General features: G+C 43.8%; 1 protein-coding gene across 2 annotated transcripts in view; it reads right to left on the minus strand.

Moving 5' to 3' along the window:
- The window catches only part of LOC124777655, a 212,112-nt gene that overhangs the window by 60,015 nt on the left and 126,460 nt on the right, over positions 1–25,637 (minus strand). For both annotated transcript variants that reach the window (XM_047253136.1, XM_047253135.1), the window contains exon 3: positions 17,670–17,828. In XM_047253136.1, the coding sequence (XP_047109092.1) occupies positions 17,670–17,828 (159 nt within the window). The remainder of the gene's footprint in view (positions 1–17,669; positions 17,829–25,637) is intronic.

A 25,637-nucleotide genomic window follows, 5' to 3' on the forward strand; every position in this document is an offset into this window, starting at 1 on the left:
TATCGCTCGGATATACTATTGTGGATTTGTTTTGCTGCGATTGACAGCTAATCCAGCGATGCTTTATGGTACCACACTATGGGGTACTTCCTGCGCATGATATGCATAAAACCATACAGCATCTCTGGATTAGCTGTCAGTCGTAGCTGTCAAACCAACAACAGTATGACCTGACTTAACATCTGCGAATAATAGCAATTAATAGAGATTAAGATAAATATTTAAAAACTTGGCTGCATTTGGAAACGACCTATGCAACAGTAAGATTATAAGACAGCGACAGCGCCATGATGCAGTGTGGAAGTAAATACTTGCACACAGTGAAACAAAACTGTTATTAGTTATAATCTCACAACTTATAACAAAGCCTATTTGGTTGCAAGTGCCTGAAGATGGCGATAATGCCGAAATAGGCTTATTGCTAATGTAAAATGTCTAGCAATTAACAATTATAGCAGCATTCTGATATATTACCGTCTTTCATTTTATTATGCCAGTACATCTGCCATTCTGAGGACCAAGAGAAAATAAAAGCATATATATATATATATATGTATATATATATATATATATATATATATATATATATATATATATCTTCCGCTTTCAGTAAACCGCTCACCCAAAACTCGCATGAATCCTTTTGTATTCCTTGCGCCTGTATTCTATCTGCAAACAAACTGTTCTTTTGGTAGATTCTCCTCCATCAGCTCTTCCAGTCATTTATTAATGATTCTTAACATAGCTTTGGGAGAATGTGAAATAAGGCTAACATTTGTCCTGTGCTCACTGCACCTCTTGGTTCCTTATTTCTTTGGTACTGGAATCATTACTGTTGACAGAAAGTTTTCTGACCATTCACCACTGCCATATATTTTGTTACGTAACCTCGCTATATATGTTGGTCCTCCTTGGTTAAAGTATTTTAGTATTTTTCCTGGTACTGTAACCATATCTACTACTTCCCATTTCTTTGCTGTTATTGCATTCATTACTTTTTCTCTATGATTGTTGGTTCCTTCTCGTCGTCATTTACGCTGTTCGCGGGGTGAAGTTCACACTTGTTGATTTGCAGTCTGTATCATATAGCTCCTTTAAATAGTCTTAACCTCCCTGAAGGACGTCCTCACGATATTTGTACACTAAATTTTCATCTTTGCTGAGAATTTCCATAAAATTACCTCTTGGTCTGTTTTGATCCTATGTAGTAGTGTTTACTCAGTTGTACAGTAAATCGTGTTTTCCCCTCTCTCCAGTTCTTCAGTTGATTCGCACTCCTCTTTTAGCCATTTTTCCCTGGCCTGTTCTGTTTCTCTGTGCAATGCGTTATTCAGTCTTCTGTACAGTTTTCTTGCATCTTCATTGTTTTTGTTTTTTAATTTCCTTCTCTCCTCCATCTTCTAAATTATTTCCTGTGTGACTCAAGACTTTTTAGCCCTTTTCCAGTTTACATATCCCATACTTTTCTGTCCCCTTTGTAAGATTCCGCCTTTCAACATATTCTAATACTCGTTGACACTTTCAGATGGTCCTTTGTCTAGTAATGTGTGAATGAGTTCAAGTGAGAGCATTTCCAGAATTCTTTCTCTCCTGGATCTTATCTTCTCTAGGTTCCACTGCTTCACCATGGCAGCTATCTTCAGCTTTTTTTTAAATTTTTATTTCTATGCCTGCCATAAGTAAATCATTGTCGCTAATAATATCTGCACCTGGTAAAGTGTGCATCTTTTTGGTTCCATTTCTATACCTTCCTTTCACAAGTCGAAAATCGATTTGGTTTCTATATTTATCCCCTGGACATTTCCAAGTGTAGATCCTCCTATTGTGATGCTTGAACTACTAGCTGTCTTTCCCTGTAGAAGTCAATAAGCCGTTCACCTCTGTGATTCCTACTTCCAAAACCATGACTGCCTACTGTGGTTTCCTACTTCTCATCTCCCACAATGACTTTCCAGTTGCTCATTACTATTTTGCTGCATTCTTGATTCTCATCCATTACTTTCTCTATGGGGCTAATTGTTTCCTTTATGAGTTGCTCATCATGTTCTGAGGTTGTTATATGCATGCGAATAATTAATATAACTTTTTTTTACTCCTTTCAGCCTTCACCAGTAACCCTGTCACTTGCATAATCTACATTTTCCATACACTTAGCCAGTTCCTGCGTCATCATCACCCCTACTCTATTTCTTCTTTTTATTTGTCCTCCTGAGTAGTATACAGGGTGTGCCCCAAAAGTTCCCAGAATGATTTTTGGTAGTTGGCAACTCTGGCTGATGGGGTGGAGCTTTGGGCAGAGAAGTTGGTAGGAGATCGAAACTAGACCGGCATCAGTGCCTGCGGGCAGTTGTTAAGGCAGAGTCACGCTCTGTGCAGAGGTATCTACTGCACACTCGTCGAGGAAACAAGGGACTAGTTTTTGGAGCGGCGTTATGCAATCAAGTTCTGTGTGAAATTGGGAAAAAACGGGTAGGAGACGCTCGAAATGTTTCAGGGAGCCTGCAGTGACAGGGCGATGAAACAAAGCCAAAACTTCATGTTCTGGGAAGGTTGGCAGCCCGTCAACGGCGTTGACCGCTCGGGACGCCCGTCGACATCACAAACGGACCACTCGGTGCAAAAAGTGAGTCAAGTTGTGGACAAGGACAGACGATTAAGTGTTCAGATGATTGCAGAGGAGTGTGGAATACCCGAAACAATCGTTCACCGCATTTTAATTGAGGAACCTCAAATGAGGAGAGTCTGTGCGAAAATGGTGCGTAAAGTCCTGGCGAATGATACGAAGGAGCAGAGTTTGTTGAAGTGCCAGGAATTGTGTGAACGCTATGAAACGGACCCAGAATATTTGGACAGAGTGATCGCAGTGGACAAGACGTCGATTTTTGAGTATGATCCCGAATCAAAGTGTCAGCGCAGTGGGTCGCACACCAAAGAGTTTCCTCACCCAAAAAAAGCAGGGGTGATGAAATTGCGAATCAAGGCAATGCTCATCGCGTTTTTTTGGCAGAAAAGGTGTGGTTCACAGTGAATTTGTACCACAAGGACGAATAGTCGCCGGCCGCGGTGGCCGAGCGGACGGTCGCAAGTTCGAATCCTGCCTCGGGCATGGATGTGTGTGATGTCCTTAGTTAGGTTTAAGTAGTTCAAAGTTCTAGGGGACTGATGACACCAGAAGTTGAGTCCCATAGTTCTCAGAGCCATTTGAACCATTTTGACAAATAGTCAACAAGCAGTTTTACTGTCAAATGCTCAAACGGTTGTGTAACAGGATTCGACGCATCCGAATAGAAATTTGCGACAATTGGCACGTGCACCATGACAATGCATCAGGCTACACCGCGCTCATTGTTTCCGAGTTGCTGGCCAAAATGGGTGTGGCATCACTGCCCCTGCCGCCGTAAAACCCCAATCTGGTACCAACGGACTTCTTTTTGTTCCCAAGGATCAAAAGAACCATGATAGAAACTCGGCATGGGCCGCTGGAAGCGGCAAAAGTAGCTTCGACCACCAAACTAAGGGAGATTCTGATTGACGGCTTCCAGGGCGCCTTCAGTGGTTGGGTGAAGCGTTAGCAATAGCGCATCGAAGCAGGGGAAGAATAATTTGGAAAGTGCTGAACAGATTGTAAACTAATATTGAACAAATGATTTAAAAAACTCATTTTGGGAACTTTTGGGACAGACCCTGTATTATGTATTCATGTAACTGCAATTTCTGCATCCATCGCATCTTACCTTAAACTCCTACAAAGTTCGTATTGTTCTATTCGCCCTCTCTCTTAAGGTTTTCTAGTTTTCCTGCTTGTCACAGTGTTCTGGTATCCAGGTACTAATCCTTGCTTTGATACTACGCCTTCTTTCAAGTTTTCATACCCGCTCCTCTGTAGATCCGAGTGGGAGATTACTTCGGATATTTATTTAACATGAGAGGAAGCGATATTCTAAATATAAAATGGACACTACTTCATAATGGGAAAATAATTTGCGGTGGTATTCTGTTGCCTCCCGCATATCTAGAGACCGTCCCTAACGTACAGACATCATCGGCAGCCGTTCGCTCCGAGTCAGACAACTACACTATTGATCAAATATTGCTGGAAATAGTAGAAACAGTAAAATGTATAGGAGTATCTATCTAGAGCATCCTTAAGTGGAACGACAACTTAAAAGAAATAGTAGGAAAATCAGAGGCTCTACTGAGGTTCACGGGAACAAACTTAAGAAAATGTAATTCGTCTGCTAAAGAAGAGGGTTACAATGCAATTGTTTGACCGATTCTTGGGTATTGCTCATTAACCTGGGTCCCTTATCAAATAGGGCTGACAGAAGAGATGAAGAAGATGCAAGAAAGAGCGCCGCGTTTCGTCACAGGATCGTAGGGCCGTTTGAGAGCATTGCGGAAATACTCAAAAAACTCTAGTGACAGAGGCTACAAGAGAGAAGTTGTGCTTCACGGCAAGTTTTACTATTGAAGTTTCCATAGAGTACATTCCCGGAAGCGTCGGCCAATATATTATTTTGTCTCACAGACGTTTCGTGAAATGACCACAACGAGAAAATTCGAGAAGATAGATCTAACATGGAGGCTTCCCGACAATCGTTCTTTCAACGTGCAATTCGCGAATGGGACAGGGAAAGGAGGGGGGGGGGGGGGGCATGGATCAGCACCACGACTACATGCACCACCTACCACCAGGGGTGTTGCGGAGTACTGATGTAGATGTACAACTGCAGCAAACCATTTGTATCTTTAATGGGTCGCTATGAAACTTCATCTACATCTACGTGATTACTCTGCTATTCACAATAAAGTGCCTGGTAGAGGGTTCAATGAACCACCTTCATGCTGTCTCTCTACCGTTCCTCTCTCGAACGGCACGCGGGAAAAACGAGCACTTAAATATTTCCGTGCGAGCCCTGATTTCTCTTGTTTTATCGTGATGATCATTTCTCCCTATGTAGTTGGGTGCCAACAGAATGTTTTCACAATCGGAGGAGGAATCTGGTGATTGAAATTTCATGAGAAGATCCCGTAGCAGCGAAAAACGCCTTTGTTTTAATGATTGCCACTCCAATTCACGTATCATGTCTGTGACACTATCTCCCCTATTTCGCGATAATACAAAACGAGCTGCCCTTCTTTGTACTTTTTCGATGTCATCCGTCAGTCCCACCTGATGCGGATCCCACACCGCACAGCAGTACTCCAGAATAGGGCGGACAAGCGTAGTGTAAGCAGTCTCTTTGGTAGACCTGTTGCACCTTCTAAGTGTTCTGCCAATGAATCGCAGTGTTTGGTTTGCTCTACCCACAATATTATCTATGTGATCGTTCCAATTTAGGTTATTTGTAATTGTAATCCCTAAGTATTTAGTTGAATTTACAGCCCTCAGATTTGTGTGACTTATCGCGTAATCGAAATTTAGCGGATTTCTTTTAGTACTCATGTGAATAACTTCTCACTTTTCTTTATTCAGGGTCAATTGGCACTTTTCGCACCATACAGATATCTTATCTAAATCATTTTGCAAGTCGTTTTGGTCATCTGATGACTTTACAAGACGGTAAATGACAGCATCATCTGCAAACAATCTAAGACGGCCACTCAGATTGTCCCCTACGTCGTTCATGTACATTAGGAACAATGGAGGGCCTATAACGCCGGAAATTACTTCTGTTTTACTCGATGACTTTCCGTTTATTACTACAAACTGTGACCTTTCTGACAGGAAATCACGAATCCAGTCGCACAACTGAGGCGATACTATTTAAGCACGCAGTTCGGTTAGAATACGCTTGTGAGGATCGGTGTCGAAAGCCTTCTGGAAATCTAAAAATATGGAACCAATTTGACATCCCCTGTCGATAGCACTTATTACTTCATGAGTATAAAGAGCTAGTTGTGTTTCACAAGAACGATATTTTCTGAATCCGTGCAGACTATATGCCAATAAATTGTTTTCTTCGAGGTACTTCATAATGTTCGAATACAGTATATGTTCTAAAACCCTACTGTAAATCGACGTTAGTGATATAGGCCTGTAATTCAGCAGATTACTCCTACTACCCTTTTTGGGTATTGGTGTGACTTGAACAATTTTCCAGTCTTTAGATACGTATCTTACTGTGAGCGAGTGGTTGTATATAATTGCTAAATATGGAGCTATTTTATCAGCACACTCTGAGAGGAACCTGACTGGTATACAATCTGGGCCGTAGGCCTTGCCTTTATTAAGTGATTTAAGCTGCTTTGTTATACCGAGGATATCTACTTCTATATTTCTCATCTTGGCAGTTGTTCTTGATTGGAATTCAGGAATATTTACTTCGTCTTCTTTGGTGAAGGAGTTTCGGAAAAACGTTTTTAATAACTCTGCTTTAGTGGCACTGTCATCAGTGACTTCACCGTTGTTATCGCGCAGTGAAGGTATTGATTGCGTCTTGCCAGAGGTGTGCTTTATGTGTGAACCTGACCTATCAGCGGTTAACAAATAGGTCAAGGATGAAAATGCGGAATATATCTGGTAATAATTTCAGAGGCATTGCAGACCATATGCCAAAAGCCTTGCCACAGTGGTAATACTAGTTCCCGTCAGATCACCGAAGTTAAGCGCTGTCGGGCTTCGCTAGCACTTGGATAGGTGACTGGTCTGCTGACCGCTGATGGCGAGTGCGCTTGTGAGGAAAACTGAGTAACTACTTGATTAAGAAGTAGCGGCTCAGCTCACGAAAACTGACAACTGCCAGGAGAGGGAGCGGTGTGCTTAACACCTGCCCCTCTATATCCGCATCCAGTGGCGCCTATATCCTGAGGATGACGCGACGGTCGGTCAGCATCGCTGGGCCTTCCGAGTTGTGTTCGGACGGAGTTTTTGTTTTGTAGACCACATGTTAGACTCAGTGGTGCCTTGGAATATGGTGAAGATTAGGAAGGACTCACCACGGTTCAATAACAATATAATGAAGAAGCAGCTAGACTTAAAACGAAGACAAAGCCTTGCACACAAACAAAAATTAAAGAAATCAAAACAAGCATAAGGTTAACTGTAATCAACGTATTGGAAGCAAGATATTAAGCGGACACTAGACGGTCAATAACACTGTGGTTCAGACTGTTGACAAATACGCTGATGCTGTGATAATTGCTCTACTTTGTTGCAAGCAGAAAAAAGTGAGGATGAAAAATTAGGTCAAGGAGGCTCAAAGTTCACTCACAAAAAATTGTTGAGAGATTTGAGATTGAATGAAAAGAAAAATGAAAGTTTACATAACTTTTTATGATGGCGCAACATGTGGTCCTTTACTGGAAATGGCTGTCAGAATACAAAGGCTCTTGCCACTCCCCCGCCCCCTTCCCCCTCTGAATCTGGAGTAAGGTGTTTTTATTCATCACAAAAATTTTATACAATTCTAGAAGTGATTTCGCATGCTTTAGCTAAACCTCTCGTTTACACGAATGTAGCACTACCTGGCCTTACGAAAGAAGCTGTGTCTCCTGACATGTCCAGTGGTCAGGTGCAACAGCAGTTAACTGAACCTGTACTGAGTTTGCCAGTGAGGCGGAGTACCATCTTGCCGCCAAAGTTCGGTGGTTCAGCATTTTCCAACTGAGCAAAGGTCCATAGTTATGGCGCATCAAGATAAGAAGCGCCAGTTACTGTTGCTTTACCAAAAAAGAAAATCCTATAAACTTTCCACCGGAATACGACACAAAAAACATTCAATTTTGGGGAGTTTCGTTGCAATTGCACCATTCTGTTAGGGTTTCTTGACCTCCAGATGCGCACATTATGTGTGTTCACATTTCCACTTATGTGAGACGTCGATTCATCACTAAAGACGACACGATCCAAACTATCTTCATCATCATGCAACAACGTTTCCTTTGCAAAATTGGTATGTAAACCTGTCTGCAGGTTTTAGAGCTTGTAAAAACTGCAAACGATAAGGACGTGGTTGTAAGCGTCTGTTTAAAAGTCTGCATATAGACGTTACTGGAACTGGTAATTGACGGCTAGCTTTCCACACTTTTTGGGGCTACGAGTGGAAGACTCTCTCACTCGTTCAGCGTATTCTTCAGTCACTCTTGAGTGTACTGTACTCTGATCTTTGAAAAGACAGCCAGTTTTTTTTCAAATTGATGATACTGTCTATAGATGCCATTATCACTTAGAGGGTTGCAATGGAACTTAATAGGGAAAACACGTGCACTGGACCAACAGATTCAGTCCTTGCAAACTGTAAACCACAAAAATCTTTCTGTTCAGTAACTGCCATCTTTGTTGCTAGCGCTTTCTGACGGAAGACACAGGAACAGTGCATGGACATGCACGCAGAAGACAATTAAAACTGTTTGAGTAGCTCTGTCATTTGATGCGTTGGTTATGAACTGGATTTAATAAATGCTACGAAGCATTGAAACCCCGCTATTGAAACACCCAGTATTCCTGGACATAGCAATGTATTTCAAAAGGTTTTTATGTTCTCAATACTACTGCGCAACGTCTAACATAACCCCCACATATTCCATGTTATTGAGCATCAAGAAATATTGCGCAATATTATTGATCATCAAGGGGACGATTTACCCACTGAATTGTCACAGAACGTTTTTATTATGCTTAAAATCAACCAGTGGAAGATGTCTGCCCAAATGCACTTTGGTAAAGGCGGATTACAAGCGGTAGACGACAAAATTAAGGCACAAATCTTAAATTATACCTTTCGACTGTGGCACGAATGCAAAAATGACACATATAAAAATAATTTAAAGTGAGGCACAGATGGGAGTCCACATTTCAATCTGTTCCATTCCAGTCTGATGCAACGTCATTCCAGAAATGCATCTTTTAAAATTTGAATTTAAAATTGAGCATATAATTAAAATCTCAGTGCAAAGGCTAAAGTAGCTCTGCATATGGCGCAAACTTCCAGTCATAGAGCAAAATAAACTCGTTATCCATAACTCAAAAATTATTTCTGGGCAGCAAATAAGGGACGTGATGATACTTTATGGCGGACAGAGCTGTTAGAAAGACTAATGATGAACTTAAAGCCCACAGTGCTACAGGTACAAAATCAGGGAAAGGATATGATGGTAATAATTGGGACACGCAAGTCACCGACATAGCATTTAACTAAAAGAGGTACACTTGGCCGTTGAGCGACATAAAATTATTATACTCGTAATAATTTAATTTAAAAAATAATTATAAAAAGTAGTGTGGTAAGCTAAGTTTTTCATTTATTTGTGTTTAAATACTTTTAGGCGCAGAATAGTAAGGGTGGAAATTAGAAAAATATTATCGAAACTCACATTGCTTCAGGCAAATTCAAGTCGTACCAGAAACAGTGGCGGAAGCAGGAAGCGCATTATGTCGCAAGTAGGTCAGGTCGATGGCACTGTCTACCAAGTAAGGAATAAGCATTTAGTGGTAAGGAGGACGGAAAACTGAACAAAGCAAGACAAGCATATTCGTTAGCTTGTAAGGCACATTGAAGTAAACTGTATCTATTTCATAAGAGCACATAGCGAGGGATCGACACAGCAGTTAACAGCCGGTTAAATGAATGTAGCAGAATGAGGAGGACACATTCGGTCATTATGCATATGAACCGAGCTTTGCGTCATGGCCCCAGGTCGCAGGTCGCAAGACAGACGGACCTCTCATATGGTCCGATGTGCTGGAGAGTAAGCAGATGGCTGCTATTTCCCCTCAGTGTTCTCTGGCTGATGATAGTGGGCTTCATTTGATCAATTGTCCTGGTGTTGTGCTCCTGTAGAAAGAAACCATGGCAGCAAGCAAGCTAGCGGTTAAATTAACTTCTTCTTCTTCTTCGGGTTGTTGAAGTACTCGATGGCTGGCGTATCCTCAGGGGGAGGCTTCTTTCTTCTCAGCCGCCATTCCTCCTTCAACCAGTTTCCTGAAATACGGAAAATATGTACCCAGTTGTCAGGGTTGAATACAGGATTGGTATTTGTGATCCTAAGCTCCGTCTTCGGTATGACACCAACCGTGAGGTCGCGAACTTCGCCGACATCATGCGGTTTATGGGGAAGAGGAGGTTTAGGAATGTCCGGAGGGGTAAAAGGAAATGGGTTGTTTAGGCGTGGGTACGTCCCGTCTCGAAATGACACGGATGTCTTCTTTAGCACAGCCTGCACGCTGCGCTCGTTTGGGAGCGGCAGGCATTCGTGCAATTCTTCCTCCTGCTCTTCCTCATCGTGTGAGGTTGTCTCGGTGGGCGTCTCTTCGTCTTGCGTCTGCTGGTCAGTCTCTCCATCGAGAGGGGGAGCAGGCGTCTCCATAGCCTTACGCTAACTTCCTTTAAATACTCCAGTACTCCAGATTTTGTCACGAGTTGATCATTCGGACCGATGGCATTCGCAGCAATAGCCCTCGATCCCATGTTTACGATACTGTAGTGGATCTATCTCCTAGATGCTCCGGCACAGTCTATCAACTAGCCGAAGATGTACTCAAATTAATGGCCCCCACCAGGTGAACTTCACGCTGCTCATTGCACACCACCTACTGATGGAGAAACTGACTGTCTTCCGATAGTGCTGTCAATACCGGAGTGCAAGGTGGAAGGCAGCAACATTGCCTCTTGGAGTCTGCGTTCCTGTTTAACACCGAGAGACCTTTGGGTGCTGAAAGCTACCAGGGTTAGGGAGGAGATCAACCGACCATACGACTACCGACACCAGCTACATCGCGGATGGATCATCAAGGGTCATTATAGAATTCAGAGTGGGATCCGTGTTGGAGTGAACAGCCACCGTCCCGAACACCGCCAGGATTTCCGATATCACCTTCTGGGCCTGCAAACGCTGGGCTGACTCGGCGGAAGTCAGCTAGAACCCAACATGCAGTTGAATTAGCAACAGCCAAGAAGAAGGACGACTTGTAAACATTGAGAATAAAGAACTGAACTCTAATAATGTCTTATTGGCGTCGTTGGCGCTTAACAGCTTCCCAACAGCTAACCTGACTCCACGCAGAGGTGTCTCTGCTCGGCCCTTTGAAGTGCTTTCAGCAGTTCTTTTGAACTCAAGTTATGCAAAACAGCGTGCATCATGCAGCGTGTATCAACGAGCGGGTAGTTGCCGAAGAGTTTCAACCAGGAGGCAGAATAGTGGCACGCTGAACAGAGAGAGGTAAGCGCATTTTGTGATACCTGCCACAGCAGACCGTATGTGAGCCGTGCGTGGCTCGTGTTCCCGCCATCATGTATTTTACATCCTGTTTTTAACGTACTTCCACCTCACTACGTTGATTTAAATTACTACTGTCACTGAGTTGCTGCTTTGCCTGACCGTGACCAGCGGTAGCAAAAAATGGTTCAAATGGCTCTGAGCACCGTGGGACAACATCTGTCGTCACCAGTCCCCTAGGACTTAGAACTACTTAAAACCTAACTAACCTAAGGACATCACACACATCCATGCCCGAGGCAGGATTCGAACCTGCGACCGTAGCGCCAGCGGTAGCAGCGCATATCTATATATCCCCTCTCGTAGTATCTTTGCTTGACTGCTATTACTGCCCGATCGCTGTCTGTCGTAAGAGAGTTCGCGTCGGGAGTTCGGGATGCCAGTCAGTTGGAACGTGTCTGGAGCGCAGTCCGGACCTGCTAGTCGGGGAGTTGCAATGCAGCAATAGTGCAGTCGGGTTGGAGCAGCAGTGAGGTCTGCGTCGACATGGCTCGCCCGACCATTGCCGCCATGCATCACTTGAACCGGGCCGCGATCTTGGTCGATCGTCGGTCGGTCGTCCTACTGGACGACGCGTTTTGGCTCGCCGATCGTTCATGAGTCGGCTGTGTGTGTGTGCATCGATTCCCGATTTGTCTTCGAGCGTGCTTAGTTACTGTTGTGTATCGTTCAGGTCTTTGTGTGTTTGTCAATTTGTGTGTGTAATTGGTGTTATTTTCACTGGCGACTATTTTAGATGTTGTCGGCATTCTAAGAGGAGTCGGTCGGTTGCTGCGGACCAGGGAAGTCATCTCCATCCGGTGCAGTCGGCTGGGTCTGCTGGGGGTCCCTGCGCAGTGTCAGAGCGTGTGTGGAGCTGTCTGATCGCTACGAGCTTCGTGGTTCACCAACCCAGAACGTCAAAGTTCAGTAGTGGTTTTAGCTACCCAAGCCACGTCCATTCGTGTTGTGTGGTTCGTTTCGGTGGTTCGCAGTTGGGGATGTTTTCCTGTGAGCAACACCGAGTGTTTCTATTGAGGAAATTTAGCTGCTATGTGTTGCAATTAAGTATATTGCTTGATTACAATTCAAGTGCACTAGCGGAATTTTCTGCCTTGTGGCCGTTGCTGTTCTGGTTACCTGCCCTGGCCACTAATGTAATTTTAGGCAGTGTCCTTTCCTCACCTGTTGTCGCTGTCCAACACGGTGTGTAATTTTGACAGCTTAATACATATACATATTTGTCTGTGGATAATCACGCCAGTCACATTTTGTGTTTGAATTCTCATGTACCGATTGGTGGCAAGCAAATCGTTGTGTCGGTCGGTCAGTGGCTGTCCCCTGGTTGGGTTCCGACGGATCAAGTGTACTTGGGCTCACCACCTGCCTCACCTGAGTGAACGAGGGCAGACCGACCCACTGGAGGCTTCTGAGTGCTGTTGTCTTTACTGTCTTTCTCACCAATGTTTAATTGTCAGTTTATAATCTATCATAGCCAATGATAAAAGAAAAATTTCTTACTTTTACTGTGTTTTATGTAAAAAAGTTTGAATTCCAGCAAGTGGATATTTGCTAAAAGGTAATTGCCATTGTGTTGTCATTTCTTTTAGTCTGGTGTCAGTTACTTAAAATTTAAGGCTTAAGGTTATTTTTTTAATTTTGGTAAATTAATTGTGGGCCTTCAGCCTTGGAAATTTATTCTTAAAATTACCTTTCAACCTTAAACATTACAGCTTGGAACCTTATTCTAGAAATTACCTTTCAAGCTTAAACATTGCGTCTTTGCCTTTGAAAGGTTATGGTAATTTATTTTAAAATCTTGAAAATTTTATTGTGGACCTTCAGCCGTTTGTATTGCACCTTGCATATGTCTGTTCTATCCATTTTTACCTTGAGGCTTTTTATGTTTTAATTATTTTACAGCCTATTTTAACTGCATTTTTATCTCGTTGATTTTTAAGATTTCTTGTTTGGAGGCCTTGCATTTTGAGACTCGTAGTTGTAAAGGTTCGATTATGTGCCTCTTTGGTTGTAAATGTGTAATTAGATTATAAAAAACTACAATGTTAACGTGAAACTTACCCCAACCTTATTTGGCACTTTCCATAATCCTAGTCACCTGTTCTGCCCAGCGGGTTTAGCTGGCGTTTCACTGGTAGCAGAGCGTGGTTACACTTAGTTACGGTCACTATCACTCTTGTTCCTATTGTGTCTGTGGCATCGTACTGTTTGGCTTGTTATTGTTTCAGGTGTTAAGATAATGGCAGTCAGACAGGGTCCGAGGATTGGCCTGCTGAGAAGAGAGCATCTCGTTTATGAGTTGGCAGTAAGGCGTCAGCCGACTGAGGGCAGTGCTCCAGAACTGGTATCACGTTCGCGCGCTGGCATGCTGCAGCCGGTTGACGTCACGTCGGCTGTGATCGGAGAGACAGGAGCGGCAATTGGGTTTCCTTTAAGGCTATTGAAGGCCTTCAAGACACTATTTGTCTTCTAGAGGGAACCCAACCTGGTGACAGTCAGCTGGATTGAGTGCGGGCACTGGTAATCCGTTCAGACATTACCTTCTGGTCTTAAAGTTCTGGTAGCTCTTTGGTCATCTTGTGAGGCTTAGCTCAGTGCCTTCTGCTGTGTAGGGCTGTCGGGTTGCCTGGGGAATGTTTCCACTGCATTGTTGAAGTTCGAAGGGTGTCTCGCTATTTTCCTTGTTGGCTTAGCAATGGCTGTGAATTGGTCGTCTTGCCAGACTTAGGTCGGTATCTTCCCGGGGCAGGGAAGTCAGGTAGCCAGTGGGCATGTTTCCTCTGCAGGGGTGGGTCCGACCGAGTGTTTCGCTTGCGGCCTTTGTCGACTATTATCTTGTGCCTGCTAGTTAAATTATTTCGGCATATCACACCCCGGTTCTTGTTTGAGGGGTGGGAGGTTGAGCCGTGCATGGCTCGTGTTCCCGCCATCATGTATTTTACACCCTGTTTTTAACGTACTTCCACCTCGTTACGTTAATTTAAATTACTACTGTCACTGAGTTGCTGCTTTGCCTGACTGTGAACAGCGCTAGCAGCGCGTATCGATATATCCCTTCTCGTAGTATCTGTGCCGGATTGCTATTACTGCCCGGTCGTTGTCTGTCGTAAGGGAGTTCGGGTCGCGAGTTCGGGCTGCCAGCCAGTTGGTACCCGTCTGGAGCGCAGTCCGGACCTGCCAGTCGGGGAGTTGCAATGCGGCACTACTGCAGTCGGGTTGGAGCAGCAGTGAGGTCTGCATCGACATGGCTCGCCCAACCATTGCCGCCACGCATCACTTGAGCCGGGCCACGGTCTTGGTGGATCGTCAGTTGGTCGTCCTGCCGGACGGCACGTTTTGGCTCGCCAGTCGTTCATGAGCCATCTGTGTGTGTGTGCATCGACTCCCGAATCGTCTTTGTGCGCGCTTAGTTACTGTTAGGTATTGTTTCGGTCTTCATGCATGTGTTTGTCAGGTTGTGTGTGCAGTTGGTGTTATTTCCACTGACGACTATTTTAGAAGTTGTCAGCATTCTGAAAGAAGTCGGTCGGTTGCTGCGGACCAGAGAAGTTATCTCCGCTCGGTGCAGACGGCTGGGTCCGCTGGCGGTCGCTGCGCAATGTCGGTGTGTGTGTGTAGAGCTGTCCGATCGCTATGAGCTTCGTGGTTCACCGACCCAGGACGCCAAAGTTGAGTAGTGGTTTCAACTACCCAAGCCACGTCCATTAATGTTGTGATGGTTCCTTTCAGTGGTTCGCAGTTGGGGAGGTTTTCCTGTGAGCAACACCGAGTGTTTCTATTGCTGAAATTTAGTCGCCATGCGGTGCAATTAACTTTATTGGTTGACTACAATTCGAGTGCGCCAGCGGAATTTTCTGCCTTGTGGCCATTAGTGTTCTGGTTACATGCCCTGGCCACTGACGTAAATTCAAGGAGTGTTCTTTTTGGGTGAAGTTAACTATATTACCTTATTTCAAATTCAAGTGTACCAGCGGAATTTTCTGCCTTGTGGCTGTTAGTGTTCCGGTTACCTGCCCTGGCCGCTAACGTAATTTCAGGCAGTGTCCTTTCCTCACCTGTTGCCACTGTCCAACATGGTGTGTAATTTTGTCAGCTAATACATACATCATTGCGGATTACCACGTTCGTAACCTTTTGTGTTTGAGTTGTCATGTACTGGTTGATGGCAAGCAAGTTGTTGTGTCGGTCGGTCAGTGGCTGTCCCCTGGTTGGGGTCCGACGGATCAAGTGTAGTTGGACTCACCACCTGTCTCACCAAAGTGAACGAGGGCAGACCGACCTCCCTGGAGGCCTGTGAGTGCCATTGTCTTTATTGTCTTTCCCACCAGTGTTTCATTATCTGTTTCCAGCTATTTAAAATTTAAGGCTTATGGTTATATTTCTTTAAAAATTTTGGAAAATTAATTGTGGGCTTTTGGCCTTGCAACTTTATTCTTAAAATTATCTTTCAAACTTAAACATTGCGGCATTCTGCTTTTAAAATATTATGGTAATTTATTTTAAAATTTTGAATTTTAATTGTGGCCTTAAGCCATTTGTATTGTACCTTGCATATGTTTGTTCTATCTACTTTGCCTTGAGCCTTTACACCTAGCTGTGATATGTTTTTTTAATTATTTTATTTGCTATTTTAACTGCATTTTTATCTTGTTGGTTTCTAAGATTTCTTGTTTCGAGGCCTTCAGCCGTGAAAGAGTTGCATTTGGTAAAGGTTCGGCTATGTGCCGCTTTGGTTGTAAATGTGTTATTAAATTACAATTAGAAGGTGAAACTGACCCCAAACTTATTTGGCCCTTTCCACAATCCCAATTACCTGTTCTGCCCAGCGGGTTTAGCGGGCGTTTCAGTATGATCAGCAGAAAAAGTGAGATGATGTCTAACTCAACTACACGTAAGGCCTCACAACCGCTACGTCATAAAACAAAGTAAACGCGAAATTTTAAAACAGCTCCTATCGCTCGACAGAGGGAAGGCCCCATTTCACAATGGGGTGTACGTAAGCTTCTGCATTGAATAAGTATGTACCTATCTCACAGACGTCCATTTCTTATACACTGTGCAACAATATTAAAGGATCACGTCTTCGAAACCCCGTAATTGTCTCCCATTGCGAAACGTAAGTTTGAAATTTGACTCAATGGTGCCTACAACCTAGCTCCGTAATGGTGCAAAAGCGCGGCGCCCTGTGACGTCACCATGGAGCTAGGCGACGCTTCAAACAGCAAGGTGCCAACACATGCGAAAAAAAGCCATAGATCAGAAGTTCATCTGAGGTGTAAGGCGGCTTAATGATGACTCATTGCCACAAAATTTCACCACAATTCTGCTCAACACCACCATGGCCGTGTCACACGATTGGAAGGTCGTCACAGCCCCTCTTACACACATTTCACGCCATCTTTTGACGTCTCTGCGGCAGAGGTTAGAAGCGTGACACCAAGCGTTGAAACCACGCCGTATTCTTATGGGTGGCCAAGGAAAACATTTCAGACCCACCGCCGCTCAGAACTGACACGAAGAGGCCTCAGCGGGCAGTATAAAGGATGCTAATGAAACCACTCCTTTCGCTGGTGTGTGTGTGTGTGTGTGTGTGGGGGGGTGGGGGGGGGGGAGGGGGGGAGGATGAGGGTTGATTTCCACACTTTTCCCGACTGAAAGCTACAGTTCGCAATGCGATGAACAAGGGGGAGATCCTCTTGCGAACCTTTCACAGTGCTGACACCGTTGGACGTTTCAACCCTTCTCTCAAGACGTTGTGGGGCTGCATCCCCAGTGAACGTGTTCGCATCCCTTCGGAGTGCAGCGCGACCAAAATTTTTGCTCTCGTGTAGGAGCTGAAACCAATAGGGACCGTTTAAAACCATTTGAACGCGATCCGAAGCAGAAAAGGGCACCTGTGCATTTTCAGCCTTCATGTTTTCTACTCTCCCGTGGCGTTTTTACTCTGGATACACTTACAAATGGGTGAATAAAACGACAAAGGGTGCCTCTAAGATCTTCCAATTCGGTAACACCCTTGGTACCAACGACTCAACTTTCTTGTGCATTTTACAAATGTACCTGTCAGAAGCTTAGACGCAAATTCAGTCTGGCGACTGCTCTGTTGCCTGAAGGCAAGCAAACGCCACATAAGAGGTGTCGGACCGTCAGATGCTAGAGCAGCTCCTGAGCTGGTGTGAAATTTCCGAAGGTGCATTTCTAGCGTGCTCAACAAATGAGTGTGGGTAGCACCATGAATATTGCCAAACATGATGTATTCTTTTTGCAGTTCTCTAAAGGCATCGCATAGTTTCAAAAAAACACATTAACTAAAAAAAATCTGCATCTTTTCCAGATGTACACATACTATTATGAGCCTAGCAACAACATTAATTTTTCAGATATCTTAAGTTCCGATTACTGTTCATCCTTCTTAAGTCATACTCATTTTAGTGTCCTGATGGAATACTTACAGGGGTCAGTGGCTTTTTGTCCATGCCTATCTCCACAAAGAAAAGATCAAAGACCAAAGGAAAATTAGTCTTCGTGTACTCGTACGGTTTGGTGTAGTTCAGGTGGTAAATTTGACTCCATCCACCAGTACTGCCCCACTTGAAAATGATGATCTCCACCTGCAACGAAACCACTGCAAGTCAGTTTAGAACTGTTGTTGAAAAACTTTCTGAGTGAAGGTCACTAGGAGACAAGTCTGGAGAACACTTAGTCCAAACATGTACAAATATGTAGTGACCTTCCAAAAGCGCAACATACTGCGTGTGAGCAAAAAGAAAGTAGTAAATTTAAAGAAATTGTTGCACCCGTCACTTAGCTAATGGAAACGATATACATCTCCGCAATACTTTCTTAACCAATGCAATGAAATGTCTTTACTACTCTGCAAACTCAATTTTCTGTATACATTTTTCAGAGATGAAAATGTGAGCGTTAATATATATATATATATATATATATATATATATATATATATATATATATATATATATATATATATGCAATGCGATGAACAAGGGGGAGATCCTCTTGCGAACCTTTCACAGCGCTGACACCGTTGGACGTTTCAACCCTTCTCTCAAGACGTTGTGGGGCTGCATATATATATATATGACAGAAGTTATGGGATAGCGATATGCACATATACAAGTGACCGTAGTATCGCGTACAAGAGGTATAAAAGGGCAGGGCATTGAAGGAGCTGTCATTTCTAATCGGTGATTCATGCGAGAAGGTTTCCGACGTGATAATGGCCGCACGACAGGAACTAACAGACTTTGAACGTGGAGTCGTAGCTGGAGCTAGGTGCATGGGGCATTCCATTTCGGAAATCTTAAGAAATTCAGTATTCAGAGATCCACGATGTAAAGAATGTGCCAAGAATATCAAATTTCAGGCATCACCTCTCAGCACGGACAGCGCAGTGGCCGACGGCCTTCGCTTATCGACCGAGAGCATCGACTTATGCCCAGAATTGTCCGTGCCAATAGACAAGCAACGCTGAGTGAAATAACCTCAGAAATAAATGTGGGACGTACGATGAATCTATGACGTACGAATCGATGGCGTCAGTGGGCCTTGGCAGCAGACGACCGACGCGAGTGCCTTTGCTAAAATCACCGCATTGCCTGCAGCGCCTCTCCTGGGCTTGTGACCATATCGGTTGGATCATAGACAGCTGGAAAACAGTAGCCTGATCAGGTGAGTCCCGATTTCAGTTACTAAGAGCTGGTGGTTTGATTCGAGTCTGGCGCAGACCCCACAAAGCCATGGACCCAAGTCGTCAACAAGGCACTGTGTAAGCTGGTGGTGGCTCCATAATGGTGTGGACTGTTTACTTGGAACAGACTGGGTCCTCTGGTTCAAGTGAACCGTTCGTTGAGTGAAAATGGTTACATTCGGTTACTTGGAGACCATTTGCAGCCATTCACGGATGTCATGTTCGCAAACAATGGCGTCGTGTCACCGGGCCACAGCTATTCACGACTGGTCTGAAACACATTATGGACAATTCTAGCGAATGATTTGGCCACCCAAATCGCAACGACATGAATCCCATTGAATATTTATGGTAATCGAGAGGTTAGTTCATGCAAAAAATTCTGCACTGGCAGCACTTTTGCAGTTTTGGACGGCTATAGAGGCAGCCGGTTCAATATTTTTGCAGGATACTTCCAATGTCTTACTGAGTATATACAACGTCAAGTTGTTGCACTACGCCGGCAAAAGGAGGTCCGACACGATGTTAGGAGGTATCCCATGACTTCTGTAACCTAAGTACACAAGTTGAAAGGAAAAACGAATACACATCAATAAAAGTTTTGCATCACCCCAGTTCCCAAAACTCCTGAAGACAGACGATGACTGTGGATTTTGTATCACAGTCACAATCCCTTTGACTGTTCAGAGACGTCATTAAACCCGCCCAAAGATGTAAACAACCATGCACGGCAGAGCCTATTAGACGGAGGCGGTCCGACAGCCGATGAGTTCCAGTCATTCCACCAGGAAGGAGGTACACAGCTCGTGTTGTCTGTAGTTCAACCATGCGTAGACGGTCAATACCGCGATTCGATAAAGTCCGCATTGTTACTTTGTATCAGGAAGGGCTCTCAACAAGGGAAGCGTCCAGGCGTCTCGCAGTGAACCAAACCGATGTTGTTCGGATATGGAGGAGATACAGAGGAATAGGAACAGTCGATGAAATGCCTCGCTCAGGCCGCCCAAGGACTACTACTGCAGTGGATGACCGCTACCTACGGATTATGGCTCGGAGGAACCCTGACAGCAATGCCACCATGTCGAATGATGCTTTTCGTGCAGCCACAGGACGTCATGTTACGACTCAAACTTTGCGCAATAGGCTGCATGATGCGCAACTTCACTTCCGATGTCCAAGGCGAGATCCATCTTTGTAACCACGACACCATGCAGTGCAGTACAGATGGGTCCAACAACATGCCGAATGGACCGCTCAGGATTGGCATCACGTTCTCTTCTCCGATGAGGGTCGCATATGCCTTCAACCAGACAATCGTCGGAGACGTGTTTGGAAGCAACCCAGTCAGGCTGAACGCCTTAGACACACTGTCCAGCGAGTGCAGCAAGGTGGAGGTTTCCTGCTGTCTTAGGGTAGCATTATGTGGGGCCGACGTACGCCGCTGGTGGTCATGGAAGGCGCCGTAAGTACTGGACGATAGGCGAATGCCATCCTCCGACAGACAGTGCAACCATATCGGCAGCATATTAGCGAGGCATTTGTCTTCATAGACGACAATTCGCGCCCCCATCGTGCACATCTTGTGAATGACTTCCTTCAGGATAACGACATTGCCCGATTAGAGTGGCCAGCATGTTCTACAGACATGAACCCTATCGAACTGAGGGATCTACGGCAAATCGCCGTTGGGGAGTGGGACAATCTGGAGCGACAGTGCCTTGATGAACTTGTGGACAGTATGCCACGACGAATACAGACATGCATCAATTCAAGAGGACGTGCTACTGGGTATTAGAGGTTCTGGTGTATACAGCAATCTGGACCACCTCATCTGAAGGTCTTGCTGTATGGTGGTACAACATGCAATGTGTGGTTTTAATGAGCAATAAAAAGGCGGAAATGAAGTTTATGTTGATCTCTATTCCAATTTTTTGTACAGGTTCCGGATTTCTAGGAACCGAGATGATGCAAAACTTTTTTATTGTATGTATTTTATTCTGTAAAGAAATACTCCTCAGTAATTTAAAGTCCTTCATCAATTAACCCGAACATTAGTTAAATGACTGAAGAGTAAAATCTGTAGTCACCATGCTGCGTTAGAATGTAACCGGTAGTAGAAACTGACCAATAAAACACTTCTAGTACATTTGCAATATTTTTCATTTTTTTTAATCATTTCTTTGAGCTCTTTTCGTTGCCTCACTTTTTACTGTGTACCAAATACTTAGTATCCTATTGCTTATTGAAAACACACATACATCTTTAGACTTCCACAATTCAATTTGTACTGTGATACAGTATTGTAATAATCTGTATTAATTGAGGTTAAGTACGATATTCTTTTGGTTATTCCTTATGTTCACCATTCATTTGTTTACCGGGTTTGAGAAAAATTTGATCTTTAGATAGAGGTCAGTTGCTTAGGGAAACAACTGTCCGTGCAGCCTACGCTTGTCGCAGAATACATTACATTTGTAATTGTTGCAGGTATATTTTGTATGTATTTTCAGATTATATTTTAAAACTACTTCTTGAAGTCCTCAATTCCTATATCGTTAACTCCTCGAGTTATATTCTACGTATTTATTTATGTCAAACATCACAATCTCACATGCACACACTAGTGCACCGTTATATAAATGGCTATTATGTGCAGGATTTTCAGTATGCTTATGCACTCGGAATGTGTCTACAACAATGTTGCTAACTGAACTGCTGCTACTTCCCATAAGCCTGGTTGCGTACTGCACAGGCTGAGCTAGATTACGTGAAGTGGCGAGTTACTGTAATATAGCTGTAGAATAGATTACAGTGTATATCACCCAAAACTTGCACCATAAATTTTGCGGAAATGTGCTACTGAGGTGCGGTTTCCTGAAAATGGATTGGTAACCAAGGTCTCGTATTGTTAGCCAATCAACAGATTGTACACTATTGGTCATTAAAATTGCTACACCACGAAGATGACGTGCCACAGACGGGAAATTTAACCGACAGGAAGCAGATGCTGTGATATGCAAATGATTAGCTTTTCAGAGCATTCACACAAGGTAGGCGCCGGTGGCTGCACCTACAACGTGCTGACATGAGGAAAGTTGCCTACCGATTTCTCATACTCAAACACCAGTTGACCGGCGTTGCCTGGTGAAACGTTGTTGTGATGCCTCGTGTAAGGAGGAGAAATGCGTACCATCACGTTTCCGACTTTGATAAAGGTCGTATTGTGGCCAATCGTGATTGCGGTTTATCGTATCGCGACACTGCTGCTCGCGTTGGTCGAGATCCAATGACTGTTAGCAGAATATGGAATCGGTTGGTTCAGGAGAGTAATACGGAATGCCGTGCTGCATCCCAACGGCCTCGTATCACTAGCAGTCGAGATGACAGGCATCTTATCCGCATGGCTGTAACGGATCGTGCAGCCACGTCTCGATCCCTGAGTCAACATATGGGGACGTTTGTAAGACAACAACCATCTGCACGAACAGTTCGACGACGTTTGCAGCAACATGGACTGTCAGCTCGGAGACCATGGCTGCGGTTACCCCTGACGCTGTATCACAGACAGGAGGGTCTGCTATGGTGTACTCAACGACGAGCCTGGGTGCACGAATGGCAAAACGTCATTTTTTCGGATGAATCCAGGTTCTGTTTACAGCATCATGACGGTCGCATCCGTGTTTGGCGAAATCGCGGTGAACGCACATTGGAAGCGTGTATTCGTCATCGCCATACTGGTGTATCACCGGGAGTGATGGTATGGGGTGCCATTGGTTACACGTCTCGGTCACCTCTTGTTCGCATTGACGGCACTTTGAACAGTGGACGTTACATTTCAGATGTAATACGACCCGTGGCTCTACCCTTCATTCGATCCCTGCGAAACCCTACATTTCAGCAGGATAATGCACAAACTCATGTTGCAGGTCCTGTACGGGCCTTTCTGGATACAGAAAATGTTCGACTGCTGCCCTGGCCAGCACATTCTCCAGATCTCTCACCGATTGAAAACGTCTGGTCGATGGTGGCCGAGCAACTGGCTCGTCACAATACGCCAGTCACTACTATTGATGAACTGTGGTATCGTGTTGAAACTGCATGGGCAGATGCATCTGTACACGCTATCCAAGCTCTGTTTGACTCAATGCCCAGGCGGATCAAGGCGGTTATTATGGGCAGAGGTGGTTGTTCTGGGTATTGATTTCTCAGGATCTATGCACCCAAATTGCGTGAAAATGTAATCACATGTCAATTCTAGTATACTATATTTGTCCAATGAATACCCGTTTGTCATCTGCATTTCTTCTTGGTGTAGCAGTTTTAATGGCCAGCAGTGTAATAATACTTAGAAAATGTATTTTTTATGAAAGCACATTTTTTAAATGGAAAAATGCCGTTGACATTAACAAACTAAAAGTAGCGTAAATCAGAATGTCAGTGGTGTTTGTTGCAGGATTTTAGTCCGAGCCGTTTACGAGATCTATTCTGAAAACTTCCCACCCCGACACTTGTACAATACCTGTGGTAGCACACGCTGAAGAACGACACGTTTGTATACACTTGTGATGCGGATTCTGACCATTAAGGAGACAACTGACCATCACAAGTTGTGTTGGAAATGACCACAGGAAGTGGCAATACACGCTTCGAGTCTGGTATGGAACGACTGCTGCACACCTGCTAGCATTTCAGAGGAGAAAACTGAGCAGGATGGGGTGATACGTCGTAGCATACCAACGGGTGTAGTTGGTACGTCCTTGTAGATAGAGTCTATGACTTTTCCCACAGGAAAATTCTACAGGCGTCAAATCCTGGGAACGGGTCGGCCAAGGTACATGTCCTCTGCGTCTAGTTCAATGATTAAGAAACAATTTGTGACGACATTGTGTAGTACTTTGTGCACTACTGACTGGACACTCATCATGTTGGTACGACAGGTTCCGCCTAGTTTGCAGAAGAACGTCTTCTAGCATCCGTGGAAGATGATCTGTTAGGAGGCTGCGATACTTGTGCGCGTTCAGTGTTCCGTCTATGAAAAACGGGTCTATGAGCTGATGGTTCACTATCATACACCACGCGTTTACACTCCATGGGTCGTGACGTTCCATCTGACGAAGCCAGCGCGGTTTGCCAACAGACCAACAGTGCACGTTTCGACGGTTTACTAGCCCATTTTAGTGCCCTTACTTTTCCTTGTGTATATCAATGATCTTTCATCAGTAACATCACCAGAAGCCAAGTTCGTTTTGTTTGCCGATGATACAAACATTGCAATAAATAACAAATCAAGTGTAGTCTTAAAAAGGTCAGCTAATAAAATATTTGTGGACATTAATCGCTGGTTCCTAGCCAATTCTTTGTCACTAAACTTTGAAAAAACACACTACATGCAGTTCAGAACTTGTAAAGGGTGTCCCACGAGTATATGCCTAACATACGATGACAAGCAGATAGAAGAAGTGGACAGTGTTAAATTCTTGGGATTACAACTTGATAATAAATTCAACTGGGAGGAGCACACCACAGAACTGCTGAAGCGTCTTAACAAATCTCTATTTGCAATGGGAATTGTGTCAGACATAGGGGATATAAAAATGAAAAAGCTGGCATACTATGCTTACTTTCATTCCATAATGTCATATGGGATTATTTTTTGGAGCAATTCATCAAGCCAAGCTACAGTTTTCCGGGCACAAAAACGTGCAGTAAGAGTTATATGTGGTGTGAACTCAAGAACATCCTGCAGAAGACTGTTTAGGGAACTATGGGTACTAACTACTGCTTCCCAATATATTTATTCTTAATGAAATTTGTCATTAAAAATATATCACTCTTTCAACCCAACAGCTCAATTCATGGAATCAGTACTAGAAATAAGAATAATCTTCACAAGGATTTAAAGTCACATAGTCTTATACAAAAAGGTGTGCATTATTCAGGAACACACATTTTCAATAACTTGCCAGCAGCCGTAAAAAGCTTAACAACCAATGAAATTCAATTTAAGAGAAGCCTAAAGCATTTATTGGTGGCCAACTCCTTCTACTCCATTGATGAATTTCTCAGTAGAACTAACTGCAATTTCAGTGCAGTAACGTGTTCATTGTAAATAAGTGTGTGTGTGTGTGTGTGTGTGTGTGTGTGTGTGTGTGTGTGTAAGTACAATGTAACTTCTGCACCAGTTCAGTGCAGTAATGTGTTCATTATAAATAAGTATTTAGTAGTTGTATTACACATTTATTACCTTATAAATCAATAAAACCTTTTTTATTTTAAATTCAGTGCATTAGTATTTGTAACATGAGTCTTCCTTATAGCGTTCATTAAAAAATGACGACCATGCCACTTGGGACCTGTGAATGGTACATTAGCTTATTTGTTCGAGCTGTAAATATTTGTCATGTATTGTTGTTTTTCTGACATGTCCTACATCCTGGAGGGCCTCCTCACTACGGACCAATTGGAATGAAATTAAATCTAATCTAATCTAATCTTATAATCGTTTCCACGCCCCTCTTGATGGAGAAATGTTTGAGAGGGATGGAACCTATGTCGATGGAGAATGCATAGACACTAACCTGACTCATGCCATTTCTTTGTATGATTGCACGGGAACTAACGTGCTGATCAACTGCAGCAGTAGCAAGGACAATAATTTCCCTCTCTTCTGTTGACACTTGTTTCCTTCTGTTACGTTGCCTAGGTGTAC

Source organism: Schistocerca piceifrons, chromosome 2 (genome assembly GCF_021461385.2).
Source record: "Schistocerca piceifrons isolate TAMUIC-IGC-003096 chromosome 2, iqSchPice1.1, whole genome shotgun sequence".
Classification (NCBI taxonomy): domain Eukaryota; kingdom Metazoa; phylum Arthropoda; class Insecta; order Orthoptera; family Acrididae; genus Schistocerca; species Schistocerca piceifrons.